This window comes from Clarias gariepinus, chromosome 3 (assembly GCF_024256425.1).
Source record: "Clarias gariepinus isolate MV-2021 ecotype Netherlands chromosome 3, CGAR_prim_01v2, whole genome shotgun sequence".
Taxonomy (NCBI): Eukaryota; Metazoa; Chordata; class Actinopteri; order Siluriformes; family Clariidae; genus Clarias; species Clarias gariepinus.
The window spans coordinates 13829064-13842734 of NC_071102.1; the positions used below are offsets into that span (position 1 = coordinate 13829064).

The window sequence follows — 13671 nt, forward strand, 5'->3', positions numbered from 1 at the left end:
TGTATACAAATTTAATCAGTCGGGAATTACGGGCAAAATATGATATGCTGCTTGCAAGCGAGGGCGTCTATTGTTTGAGAAAAAGATGTCGCAAAGCATTATGGGGAGTGTAGTGATTTAAGGCTACAGACTGCCGAGTGGAATAGGAGATAAAACTACAACACCCATGCACCACTTCATCTAAAAGACGCTCTTTAACGGTTTTGGCTTGAGCTGCGCTTGGTTGTAATGTTTACTTCTTTGCTATAGAAGCGTGTGTGTGTGTGCGTGAGAGAGAGAGAAAGAGAGAGTGTGTGTGTGTATGTGTGAGAGAAAGAAAGAGTATGTGTATATGGGGTTCATGTGGTGTCTGAATGTGTTCTTTTGTGAGCTTGGTTTAGAACTGTACAGGTGAGAGACACTGAAGAGGAAGAAAAAGAAGCAGCCGCTCGTTTTGAGGAAGAGAGGAGAGAAGGCATCCAGCGTTCATGATGGCGATGTTCCGCAGTTTAGTTTCAGCTGCCCAGCTCAGACAGCCTCATCCCCAGCCCCAGCTGCAGCATGGAGAGAGCCTGGAGAGCCAGTTTTCCTGCCCCATCTGTCTGGAGGTCTATCACAAACCGGTCAGCATCGCCAGCTGTGCTCATACGTGAGTAAACACCTGGATCAGCCTCCTTCTTTATAAAACCCAGTGCATTATCATCTATCTCTTTAACCCAGTAAACACACAGTGGCCTTTCTGATGCATTGTTTTACAAATAGCTCCCTGCTCAGAAGCATCATCATCATCCTGCATGATCCACCATTTCTTGTTTTTTTTTTTTTTTTTTAAAGACTATGATTTCTCACTTGTCCCACTATACAATATAGCTACACTAGCTTAACTCATTTAATCTGTCAAAAATATAAAGTACAACTTATGTCAATAATAAAGTACAACTTTCAAAGCCAAGATCTAAACCTGAAGCTTCATCCTCTTTGTGTCTCTATTGTTGTCACTGTTTCTTTGTTATTGCATCGTCTCTGTCTCACTCAGGTTTGTAAATGACACCCTGCTCTCTATCTCTATCTCCAAGCTGATTTCATGATTTTCTTTAAATTATTATTGTCTTTTGGTCTTTTTATTTTTTTATGCATGATGCAGCTTATACTTCAGAGATGCCACAGTCTGTATACATGGGCAGAAAATAGAACAAAGCAGGCACACTGTGTGTGTGTGTGCGCGCGCGTGCATGTGCATGCATGTGTGCGTGTGATGTTGGATGTTGTGAGCTTGGTATGAGCATCGTTGTGGATTTACCTGCATCACAACACTTAGCAGAAAGGAGAGTGATGACGAATGAATCGAGAACAGGAAAGGGACGTGTGTCTCAAGTTGAGATCAGGGTAATGGGACGGATGTGCACCTCATCTCATCTCAGCACAATCGCAGTATCAGACTGCTATGCTATTAACAATCCCATGCATTCATTCATCAGAGTTCTATTAAAACCATAATGAACAGATGTTCCACATTCAACGTCCTTGTGTAATCATTTATATTTGTAGTGTAATGAGAAATAATAATGTTTGTATTTTCTCTACACACATTTGGTCACACACCATTTTTTTTAACTTCCCTTTTTTTTTTTTACTTCGAGCGGTTGTAAGGAAATGAAAATGCCACTAATAACGCTCACATAACCCGCGAACACGCACAACATTCAAACGAGCATGGCTGAATGAGACACCAAGACAAAATGAATTCAATAACAATTTAATAAAATGAAACCGAATCTCATTGTAGCGACCACATTTAGAGAGAAATACTAATAGCACTGTGGTCGTGTCAGAAACCACATGGGCAGCTCCATTTACTGCGCACAGACCACAGTGTTTTCCGGGAGCGCTTGAGTAACTTTGGTGTACATGATATGTTCATGTAATTACGCATGCTTCTGTAGTTCGTGTAGCATTACAGGACGTCCACACACACGCAGGATGTTTCCATCACTGTTCACTGGACTTTTAAAAAAAAAAGATTGATGCATCAGACCATACACAAGTGGTTGGCACATGTGTTATTCCTGAAGCAGTCTCTACTCACGTTTCTTATTATCCAAAATAATTACCCAGACCCTTAGCTGTTGTACTGGGGCATGACCAGCAAGAAAATATTACTACAGATGCTTATTGTAGGCAGGTGATATATCCCAGCCATCCATGCCATCATCACCTGTTTTATTTAATTCCACCGGTCATTGCTGTGTAGCTAAGTTACTCAGGACACACTAAGGCACGCAAAGTGGATTTCACAGCGGTTGCAGAAAATGAAATCCGCTTAACTAATTTATTTATTTATTTTTGGCCAATGCTCATGCTTTGAGAGAGTATTGCTTCTTTTTCTTCTTTTGAGTTTGCATGCAGTTGCTACTTTACTGCCACCTACTGGACTGTGTATGAGTAATTACATTACTACAATCAGCACCATAAGTTACACAGCAGTTCAACATTTGATGTTCATCAGCCTACGATGCATGCAGTGAGGAAACTAGGGTACCTGGAGAAAACCCACCACACGTCAGGGGGGAAACATGCAATCTATATGAACACACACCTCCATGAGGGTGACATGCAAACCCTTGACTTTAAAGGAGTAAGGTGATGGCACTAAACGCTAAGCTAACATGTTAAATTGCACGTTGTTGGTTATTTATTGGAACAGAAATTGTAATAAATATGTCACAAATTGTGGTTAAACACGTGAAGCTTTACAATTTAATTGATTTTTTTGGTCAATTAAGTTAATTTAATCATTCATTTTGTTTATGTCCTATTCAGAATTGGTTTATATATTTTTTTAATTATTTAGCTGAAACTTTTTAAAAATGTTAAATTTTGATTGATTTTTACCTATTTCCTAAAAATATACCATAGACGTTGCAGGGAATTAAATCCACTTGGATTTTTCGCCAATCCTCACATTTTTTGCGAGTATAGCTGCTGCTTCTTTTAAATTTGCGTGCAGTTAATTGCGTGATTACTGCTACCTACTGGTCTGGAGTGTTGAGCAGCAGATTGTCATGGACAAAAACATGATGGTGCTTTGTTTGAGTCATGACATTTATATGATCAACAATACAAGATACACAGCAGTTCAACACTTATTAAAAGCTTTTTTTTCTTTTAACACTTCAAAACCTGTAAGAAATATAGACGCTTGAGCCAAATCGGACAATACATTTTAGTGCTGTTGAATTAAATCGGACATCTCAATGAACAACAATCGTATCAATTCAACATTCTCTCAGATAGATAGATGGATTAATTTTTTTATATATTTTTTTTATAGCGTTTTTTGCATGTGAATGCGGACCATGATAAAAAAAATCCTATATAGAGAAGCATTTAGTTGAGTGAGCCGCTGTGAGTTAACACATGTCACATGCACTGCACCCGGGAAGTGATAGCACATGATGAAGGTGAATCCCGCATACAGCGTTGCTCTGGTTTATTTATGAGTGAGATGCTGCTACGGGATTTAATAAAATGTCATGGTAATGTCATAAACTATTATGAAATCCTGGCAAATTATTAAGACATAAAATTTACACATCCCTAGTAGACATGAAACACTGTTCTTTCAAGCACTGCTGGGGTTAAAAATGCATAATGGTACCAGAGACAGACAGACACACACACACACACACACACACACACACACACACACACACACACACACACACACACACACCAGTTTCACACTGATTACAGGAAGCCCACATCAGGGACAGAGCAGCATGACAATCTAATTATAGCTTAAATTCTAATGAAATGCACACTGTGAGGGCAACCTCTTTATATCACTCTTTCATACACACACACACACATATTGGGTAAACCAGGCGTTTGGTCTCATGGTGGTGACATGCAGTGGAAGAAATACATCTGAAATTGCTTTAGCAGATCATAACCTGGTGTGTGTCTACTCCGTGTGGAACATACATGAGGCAGCTGTACATGATTTCGTACACATTTTCCCCTGAACTGAGAAATTGTTCAAGCTTGCTAAAAATAGAGCGAAAAAATAAGGAAAGGCTTATGTGGCAGCAGTGTAGTGTAGTTCAGCTTTGTTAAGACTTTTGACAGGTGTCAACAACTGCTCTTTGACATCCATTATATGTGTGTTTTATGGAGGTTTTGTTCTCTGGACAAGGATGTGTGTCAAAATCCCCACCTGTGGTAATTACACGTTCAAGTGGAAACTGTGTGTGTGTAAGAGAGAGAGAAAATGAGCAGTCTAAGTAAGATGGAGGTCAGGACTGCAGCAGCAGGATCTCCACCTAATGTTCTGAGATACTCGGTGCTCAAAGATAAAATGGCATCACGAAATCTGTTGTAAAGACATGGACTAATCCAAATCCTCCTTCATCAGAGCCTCCATCTGTGGGAGGGAGGAACACATTGGCTAAAACACTTCACTGCTTTACGGTTAAATCTGCACTCAGTGTAATGTGATCAGAAAGTAGTGATGGCTTAGTGAAAGAAGTGTGCATTTAAAGTGAGCTTCATCAGCCGTGGGGCAGTGAGGGAATTTTCAACCCTGATGCACTGGTTACAGCTCTCGGTTTTCTGGGTAAAGGCATTTCTGCATCTTTGCCTCAGTACCAGTCGAGGAGGTGTGGCCTCTGCACCTCAGTACCAGTGAAGGGGAATATATGCTGTGCACCTGACTGAGAGAAGGTGTGGCTTCTGTACCTCAGTACCAGTGAAGGGGAATGTACCCTGTGCCTCTAACTGAGGGAAGGAGGTGTGGCCTTTGTGCCCCTGACTGAGGGAAGGAGGTGTGGCCTCTGTTCATCTGGCTGAGGGAAGCAGGTGTGGCCTCTGTGCCTTTGACTCCCCGAGGGAGGTGTGGCCTCTTTGCCCCTGACTCAAGGAAGGAGGTGTGGCCCCTGACTCGGGGAAGTAGGTGTGGCCCCTGACTCGGGCAGGGTGGTGTGGCCCCTGACTCGGGCAGGGTGGTGTGGCCCCTGTGCCCCTGACTCGGGAAAGGAGGTGTGGCCCCTGTGTCCCTGACTCGGGAAAGGAGGTGTGGCCCCTGTGCCCCTGACTCGGGAAAGGAGGTGTGGCCCCTGTGCCCCTGACTCGGGAAAGGAGGTGTGGCCCCTGTGCCCCTGACTCGGGAAAGGAGGTGTGGCCCCTGTGCCCCTGACTCGGGAAAGGAGGTGTGGCCCCTGTGCCCCTGACTCGGGAAAGGAGGTGTGGCCCCTGTGCCCCTGACTCGGGAAAGGAGGTGTGGCCCCTGTGCCCCTGACTCGGGAAAGGAGGTGTGGCCCCTGTGCCCCTGACTCGGGAAAGGAGGTGTGGCCCCTGTGCCCCTGACTCGGGAAAGGAGGTGTGGCCCCTGTGCCCCTGACTCGGGAAAGGAGGTGTGGCCCCTGTGCCCCTGACTCGGGAAAGGAGGTGTGGCCCCTGTGCCCCTGACTCGGGAAAGGAGTCGCTGAAATGAGGCTCATTGTTTGTTTAGTCTTTTATTTGAACCCTAAATAAGAAATGGCTCAGAAAGAAGAGCCGTCATGACCTGTGACCTGTGACCAGCAGCTTGTGTTAACCCTCAGCCCTCACATTTTGTTATCTGTGGGACAGGGCACAGCGATTTTGCATGATGAAATGGGATATGACACCATTCAGTGTAAAGTTGGGAATATGCAATCTGCTTTTATGTGAACTCTGTGCGCTAAAGATCCGTGAGTAGGAGGCCTTTACACCTCAAGAGATCATTCTGTCTTTTTGTCTCTCAGTCTTGTTGGTGGTGTCCTCATTTATTTCTTTGTGTAGGAGTTGAAACAGCCTGCACTGCTGGAATAACAGATACTTTCCTGGGTCAGCAAGAAGTGAGAGCTGAATCACAGACCTGATATCTCCATCTTCATTTCCCATTAAAAGCATGACCTGAATAAAGAATCCAATTATGTCTGAAAACAGCCAAGTGTTCTCCAGCGGCTTTCACCCTCACGCTCTGTTCACTACTGAGCAGTGTCATGTCCCACTGACCCCCCGCATCCATCGGGTGAACTGAACTATTCCTTTATGTACTCAGGAATCCAACTAGAAATGAGAGAAAACAAGGAAAACACTCGTCACTAAACCAGCTACTTAAATACTTTTAAAATGACAACTGCTCTGGATTGATTAAGTTGTGACATAAGTATTGATATTTTTTGTTATATTATTCATTTTCATATTCATTTTTCCTCTTTCCTATTCTGATTATTACATTGCATTCACTAAAGTGACATAATTTGCTGTTTGAATTGATTTCAAGGAGATGAATTATCTCTCCATCAGACTCTTAGTGAATAAAGCTCACTTGTAAGAGTAGCAAATGAGTGTTTGGTCAGCTTCTCCTTTACAGTTTTTTTTCCCCGCTGGAGTGTGCACTATATTAACAAAAGTACAGGAATTTTTTTTATTAATTTGATAAATTAACATTGAAAATGAATTTTGCAGTAAAATTATTTTTTTTCTTCAAATTTTAAAAACATATCTGTAGACTTAAGATTTTCATAACCTCAATTAAAATTTAATATAAATATTCACTATACATAAACAGTTGTGGCCAAAAGTTTTGAGAATTATATAAATATTGGAAATTGGAAAAGTTGCTGCTTAAGTTTTTATAATAGCAATTTGCATATACTCCAGAATGTTATAAAGAGTGATCAGATGAATTGCATAGTCCTTCTTTGCCATAAAAATTAACTTAATCCCCAAAAAACCCTTTACTCAGGTGAGAATGTTGACGAGCACAAGGTTGGAAATCATTATGTCAGGCCGATTGGGTTAGAATGGCAGACTTGACATGTTAAAATGTAAAGGTGATGCTTAAAATCATTGTTCTTCCATTGGTAACCATGGTGACCTGCAAAGAAACGCGTGCAACCATCATTGCGTTGCATAAAAATGGCTTCGCAGGCAAGGATATTGTGGCTACTAAGATTGCACCTAAATCAACAATTTATAGGATCATCAAGAACTTCAAGGAAAGACGTTCAATTCTTGTTAAGAAGGCTTCAGGGCGTCTAAGAAAGTCCAGCAAGCGCCAGGATCGTCTCCTAAAGAGGATTCAGCTGCGGGATTGGAGTGCCACCAGTGCAGAGCTTGCTCAGGAATGGCAGCAGGCAGGTGTGAGCGCATCTGCACGCACAGTGAGGCGAAGACTTTTGGAAGATGGCCTGGTGTCAAGAAGGGCAGCAAAGAAGCCACTTCTCTCCAAAAAAAATAAAAATCAGGGACAGATTGATCTTCTGCAGAAAGTATGGTGAATGGACTGCTGAGGACTGGGGCAAAGTCATATTCTCCGATGAAGCCTCTTTCCAATTGTTTGGGGCATCTGGAAAAAGGCTTGCTTAGAGAAGAAAAGGTGAGCGCTACCATCAGTCCTGTGTCATGCCAACAGTAAAGCCCTAGTTTTTATATATTTTATATAAGTATAGTTTTATATATATATATATATATATATATATATATATATAAAAAAACTAAATAAAAACAGGATGTGGTGAAACAAATCTTTCTAGATAATGAGTTAGAAAGCCGTTTTGTTAAACTAAGCCAAATCTACAGTGATTAATGCATAATGATAATTGCAGTTGTGTCTATTCATATCTCAGTATGTTGGCTACAAACCGAAGACCTACTCAATGTTTATTTTAAAGCTTGCCATCTTTAAGATTGCCTATACTCCAACTGTTTGCCTAATCGGAATAATGCAGCCAAACAAAATCAATTTCAGCAGCTGCATGGCCCGTCTCTAAGTACATGTTACATTCCCAGTGTAAAGACTGACGTAACTTTTGGAAGCCAAATTTGAACGCAGCCCAAAACCCTGACATCTTTGGTTCTTGATTCCACACAAGCAGCACCATAGTGGTGGAACAGAGCTGTTTTTGCCCGCAGTTCTATAATACAAAAGTTACAAACCGTTCCTAATCTTACACAAGAATTAACAGCTTGACTCATGAAAAGGTCTGTATGTCTTTCTCTCTCTTTTTCTGCGTTTTTAAAATTTTTTTCATGTACATAAGTGTAGGCCTACGCTCTGCCTATTCCCTTCACTTCATTACCTTTGTCTTTGTTAATCTGTCTCTTCTCATTTATCTCTGTCCACACACACAAACAAACACACTCTTAGACTTACATCCACCTCCCTCTTTGTGCTACTTCTTTATTTTCCCTTTTGCCTACTATTTTATAACCCCTCTCTTTCTCTCTCTCTCTCTCTCTCTCTCTCTCTCTCGCTATATATATATATATATATATATATATATATATACCCTTTTCCCCAATCAGCCATAACATTCAGCAGTGGCCATAATATAGGGCAGTAGTGGCTCATAGTTTTAAGGGACTAAGGTACTGATTCGAAGGTTGGCGGTTTGAGCCCCAGCTCCATCAGGTTGCCATTGTTGAGCCTTTGAGCAAGACCTTTAACCCTATCTGCTTCACGGGCGCTATATCATGTCCAACCCTGCGCTCTGACTCCAGGGCTGGGATATGTGAAGGAAGAATTTCACTGTGCAGTAAAGTATATGTGACAAATAAAAGCTTAGCTTAACATTAAAATGTAAAAATGTTATGCCCAAAATTGTGTGTGTTCTAAAAACGCAGGACACTAAAAAGACTTGTCTACCGACTGTGAAAAACACCCAAAGAAAGATGCCCAGGGTCCCTGCTCATCTGTGTGAACGTGCATTAGGCATGCTGCAGGGACGCATGAGGACTGCTGATGTGGCTAGGGCAATAAATTGCCATGTCCGCACTGTGAGACGCCTAAGACAGCGCTACAGGGAGACAGGAAGGACAGCTGATCATCCTCGCAGTGGAAGACCACGTGTAACAACACCTGCACAGGATCGGTACATCCGAATATCACACCTGCGTGACAGGTACAGGATGGCCACAACTACTGCTCGAGTCACTCCAGGAACACACAATCCCTCCATCAGTGCTCAGACTGTCCGCAATAGGCAGTCCATGAGGAGGAGATGCACTGCAGTACTTCAAGCAGCTGGTGGCCACACCAGATACTGACTGGCACTTTTGATTTTGAGCCTCCCTTCATTCAGGGACACATTGTGAATCATTTTTAGTTTATGTCTTATGGTGTTGACTCTTTTAGTGTTCATACAAATATTTACACATTAAGTTTACTGAAAGTAAAAACAGTGGAAAGTCAGAGGAGTATATTTTGCTGAGTATATAAAAAGGTTCCAATGGTGCCACCAGGGCAGCTCTGGCCCCTACGTGGGTCCTACAAGGCCTCTGGTGCTGTTCTGTGGTGCATGGTCCCAAGACATTTACGGCGTATGCTTTGGGTTGTGTGATGGGGCTTCTGTGGATTATTTAGTGACTTTTGCCACTTGTAGAATTACGTAGGCAGTAGAATTTGCTATTGACGGTTTGGCCCCTGGGGACGAATCCTCGATGCACAATGCTGCAAATGTTGAAAAAGATGATGTGCATGCACTTGGTCGGGCTGCAGACCTGCTTCGCCTTTTTCAGTCATGGAGATGATGGACTCTTCCACTGTAAAGATTGTTGCTTAATCTCAGGGTCGTACCCATACACTCAAGTTTTGTCCCTGGTAATGACCCTCAACATGAAGGACGGGTCATCCTTGGCGCGCTGACAGTTCTTGGCAGACTCCGACATGATTTCCTTCTGCTCTGGGGCAGGGGACGAACTTGGCGGCAAAACGCTGATCTGAGCAGATAAGAGCTTGTTGAAGGTTTTCCGGAGTTCTCGTCGTCTTCCCGTGATTTTCTTTTGCTCTTGAAGGGCACACAATCACTCAAATCATCTTGAGTGATTCATTGCAACAACGTTGCAAACTTGCAGAGCGTCTCTGTGGCAGTTTTGCCCAATTTCACGCAGAATTTCACGTTCACTCTTTGATCTAACTTGCTGTCTAGATGAAATAGCAGACGTTATAGTGTGGTCAGAACAGCACCAGTTCCACAGCTTTCGATGTACACAGGATGACGTCTTTTGGCACACTGACTTATGACGGTCCGTGCTCCCTGTAACTGTGGGTGCAGCCTTGTGCTGCCATCTGCTGGCAGGCTACAAAACTGATCTTAAACTTTCTGCTACCACCTCATAGAATCTATATGTATCTATATAATTCAGAATAAATATACAAATGATAATAGATATTTATAAACTTGTCATACTTTACAGAATCGCAATACATGTCGAATCGGCACTTAGATGTCATGACATCTTATCAGGTGCTCCCTGGTAAGTCCTATCGATATTAGCAGTGGTGTTAGTGTTAGGTATGTGTGTGTGTATATAATATACAAATGCACACACTTGCACACCTCCAAGGGGACTGAGATTTGGCTGAGTGCTTGTAGTCTTACACGATAAATGCCAGAGGCTTGAATTGGATTTGAGCTCTGTGTGTCCTGCCTTGATCTCCTCCTCTCCTAAACCAATCTGCATCATAACTCACACGTAATCAATCGCAACCAAGCAATTAACATCCTGTACAACTTTAATTACACTGAAGTCTGTGCTTTACTGATATTTCACTTCCACCTCACGACTGCCTGATTCTGTCTCAGAGTTTATGACATTATTCTGAGACTATATTAATGTACTGTTTTACTAAAACTGGTTTGTCGCCCATCCATGTTTTTGTTTTTTTCCCCCCGAGCATTCAGATATTTGTCCAGCGTATAGAATTATGGCATTACCTCCACAGAAAATGATATTTCTCTAAAATTAGGAGACCAGGGAGGCAGCTGTCCTTTTGCTGGAACAGTCTTTATTTCGGGAACATAAAATGCTGCCTACCCAGGCAACCTTTTCCTAAATAGCAAGGAGGTAGTGGGAAAATTGAAAGATAGCAGTATTATGTGCTGAATGTTTCTGTGTATCATAACATAACTGGTGAAACATACTTATTTCATTATTTAAGCTTGTACTATTGAGAATTAACATTTCTACTTTAAAAAGAGTTTGTAGAAATATTTTAAAGGTGATTGGCTTTAATGTAATCAGTGATATTATTTCAGGTTAAAGCCCACGTACATGTCCGCGTCTCTTTCTGCCTAACTTATTAATACAAAAAAAATAAAATATTTGTAAGATTGAGTATCTTACACCTTATTTGCGCAAGTTGTACTTCTTTTGTTGTCACCCAAGTACACTTCCTGTTCGGTAATCAGAGAGTGAATGACAGATAAGAAATCGAAAAAGTAGAAAGATGAAGTTTTGTCTTAAAACGGCTCCAGCATATGAACAAATCCCAGCACAAATATTTAGTTTAGCTTTTCTAATTAATATCTATTGGTGCAGGTGTTTGTTTAGATCAAGCAAGTAGCTTATTTTAAGGGAAATTATTAAATTCGGCATATAACTTTTCATTGCCTTTATTCAATATTTTGATTTCACTTATGGTGCAGATTAAACTTCAGACAGATATCCAAGTACAGGAAAATATTTATTAAATTCTCTACAGCCAGTTTTGTGTAAAAGAAATATGTTGTAATAGATATTTTTATGATCTGTAGAGGTGTGTGCAGGTGGTTATTTTAGTGCATGACACCGGGCTCTCAGTTCAGGTTTTTTACTCGCCCTCACTTCAGACTGCTGTGTTTGCTCTAACACCCCGTGTTTTAACTCATAGTGACGACTCAGATTACTGCTCGTTATTAACACCACGGTTTCCGAACATATGAGACAAACTGGTTCAAAAAGTTTTAGAATTAACATGCATTGATCTGGCCAATCATCTTTGAACGTTCAGTTTTAATAGTCTACTTTGCTTTATGGAGTAAGCCATGCTGAGTCACACTTTAGTTTCTGTTTCTTGATGATTTTGCCAGCTTGTAGGTGCAATACCGTGGTTTCTGTCTCTGTCCAATCTTGCACATGATTGCTCATACCTCATACTCAACATTTTAATTTCGTTTATGGCGCACGTTTAATCGAAAGACTGGCAAAGTTTCATTAAATTCTGATAGACATACAGAAAATCTTAAGAAGAATGTATAAAACGTAAAGATATCATTAATAGAGCGAGTTTTGACCATCGTACAGACAAACTTATTTCAGTTTTTATTTTTATAGATAGTTTTATTGGTCAAAATGCAAACAATTCTAAATCAAATCAATACTTATCAAACTATTTTAGGAGATAACTGTAATAAAAAGCACTAATGTTTGAGGATGCATTTATATAATAAAAATTACACACTATTTATTTATTCATGAGGAAGCAGAACATATAAGGCTTTTATCTTCAAGTGTTAGTAATTAAGTGTAAATGTAAACAGGATCGTGTCACCAAAGCATCCTGTCTTTGGTTCATGGTTTTGTTTGTCTCTGTTATCTGTCATCTGTCACTCAGCTTTGTTTGAGCATTATCTTATTTTTGTATAATGTTTTTTTTTTTCCACTGACATGGAAGGTTTGTAATAACGGTAGTATGCTCAAAGTAAATGGTTTATTTTAAGCAAAAAAATAGATACCAACACCATTTAGTTCTCGTTTTAGCTTAGTCAAGTTATTTTCATCTACCAAAGAAGCCTCCCACTCTCTCATGGGTCCTTTGTGAGTGTCCTGGTTCATTTTTATGTTGAGTAGGAAGCCATTTTCAGCCAAGCTCACTAATCTGACGTTTCCAGCATCAGGAATTTTCCCGCCGCGTGAAAATATACAGTACGCATCCGGGGGGGGGGGGGGGGGGGCGAACGTGGAGCTGAACTGCGTCCTGAATTATTCACTACGGCAAAATGAGAGGGCAAAGTGTGACTGCTATTATGGAGAGAGAGAGAGAGAGAGAGAGAGAGATGCTGATGAAGGTGGGAAATGAGAGGAGCTTTGCTCACGGCACAGACTAACCGATTACGCGTCTAAAGCTCAGATCCAAACAAGGCTGTTTATGGAAGCAAACCTCAAGGGTGCCATCATTTACCACTTTATTTGTCCCGTTGAGCTCAATGATCCTCAGTTCACCATGTCTAATTAGAGCCTGCTTAATTCATTTGGAAAAAAAAAAAAGAAAGAAAAAAAGCGCTTGCATTTCCCTCATAGAGGAGACGCGACACTTTGGCATCTGCCATGCTGCTTTTCCTCAGACTGTGTACTGGCAAGGTTTTAAAAGCTATTTTCCATCTGTGCGTACGCATAGGATGAAAGGCTCAGTGAGCACTAAATTAATCATCAGCGCACTAGTTGAACCTCATTTATAGTCTGCATGGAGCATAAACACACACTTGTTTATCTGTTTATCAGCCCCACTAATGTCTGTAATTAATTTATAGGTCTCCGAATGCTGAAGGCCAGAGTAGTTGTGAAGTTAAGGAGAGAAAATCAGAGGAGGATGAGACACGAAAACACATGCACATCATCATCTTGGCACTGCTGAGGAAGCGCTTTTACCCATGTGTATGTGTCTAGTGCTGTTTTCTAGAGTTGTATATGGTTATTTTTTTACTGAATACGATTGTGGAAAGAAACAATAGTGAAACTAATACAAATATACTGACTGCGTATCACGAAATGTGTATTCACTGTCCACTTTAAGGGGAAAATAATGATCAACCAAATCATGTGGCAACCAATCATGTGGCATGTGGCATATAATCCGGCTGAGGTCAGGAGCTTCAGTTACTGTTCACGTCTAACATCAGTATG

The 13671-nt window shown here is 41.2% G+C and overlaps 1 protein-coding gene across 1 annotated transcript in view; it reads left to right on the top strand.

The window, feature by feature from the left end:
* Window positions 1-170: 170 nt before the first annotated feature.
* LOC128519561 (E3 ubiquitin-protein ligase RNF166) overlaps window positions 171-13671 on the top strand; it is a 35212-nt gene continuing 21711 nt past the window's right edge. Inside the window, exon 1 of the mRNA XM_053493329.1 lies at window positions 171-628. Coding sequence (XP_053349304.1) covers window positions 468-628 — 161 coding nt within the window. The 5' untranslated portion in view covers window positions 171-467. The remainder of the gene's footprint in view (window positions 629-13671) is intronic.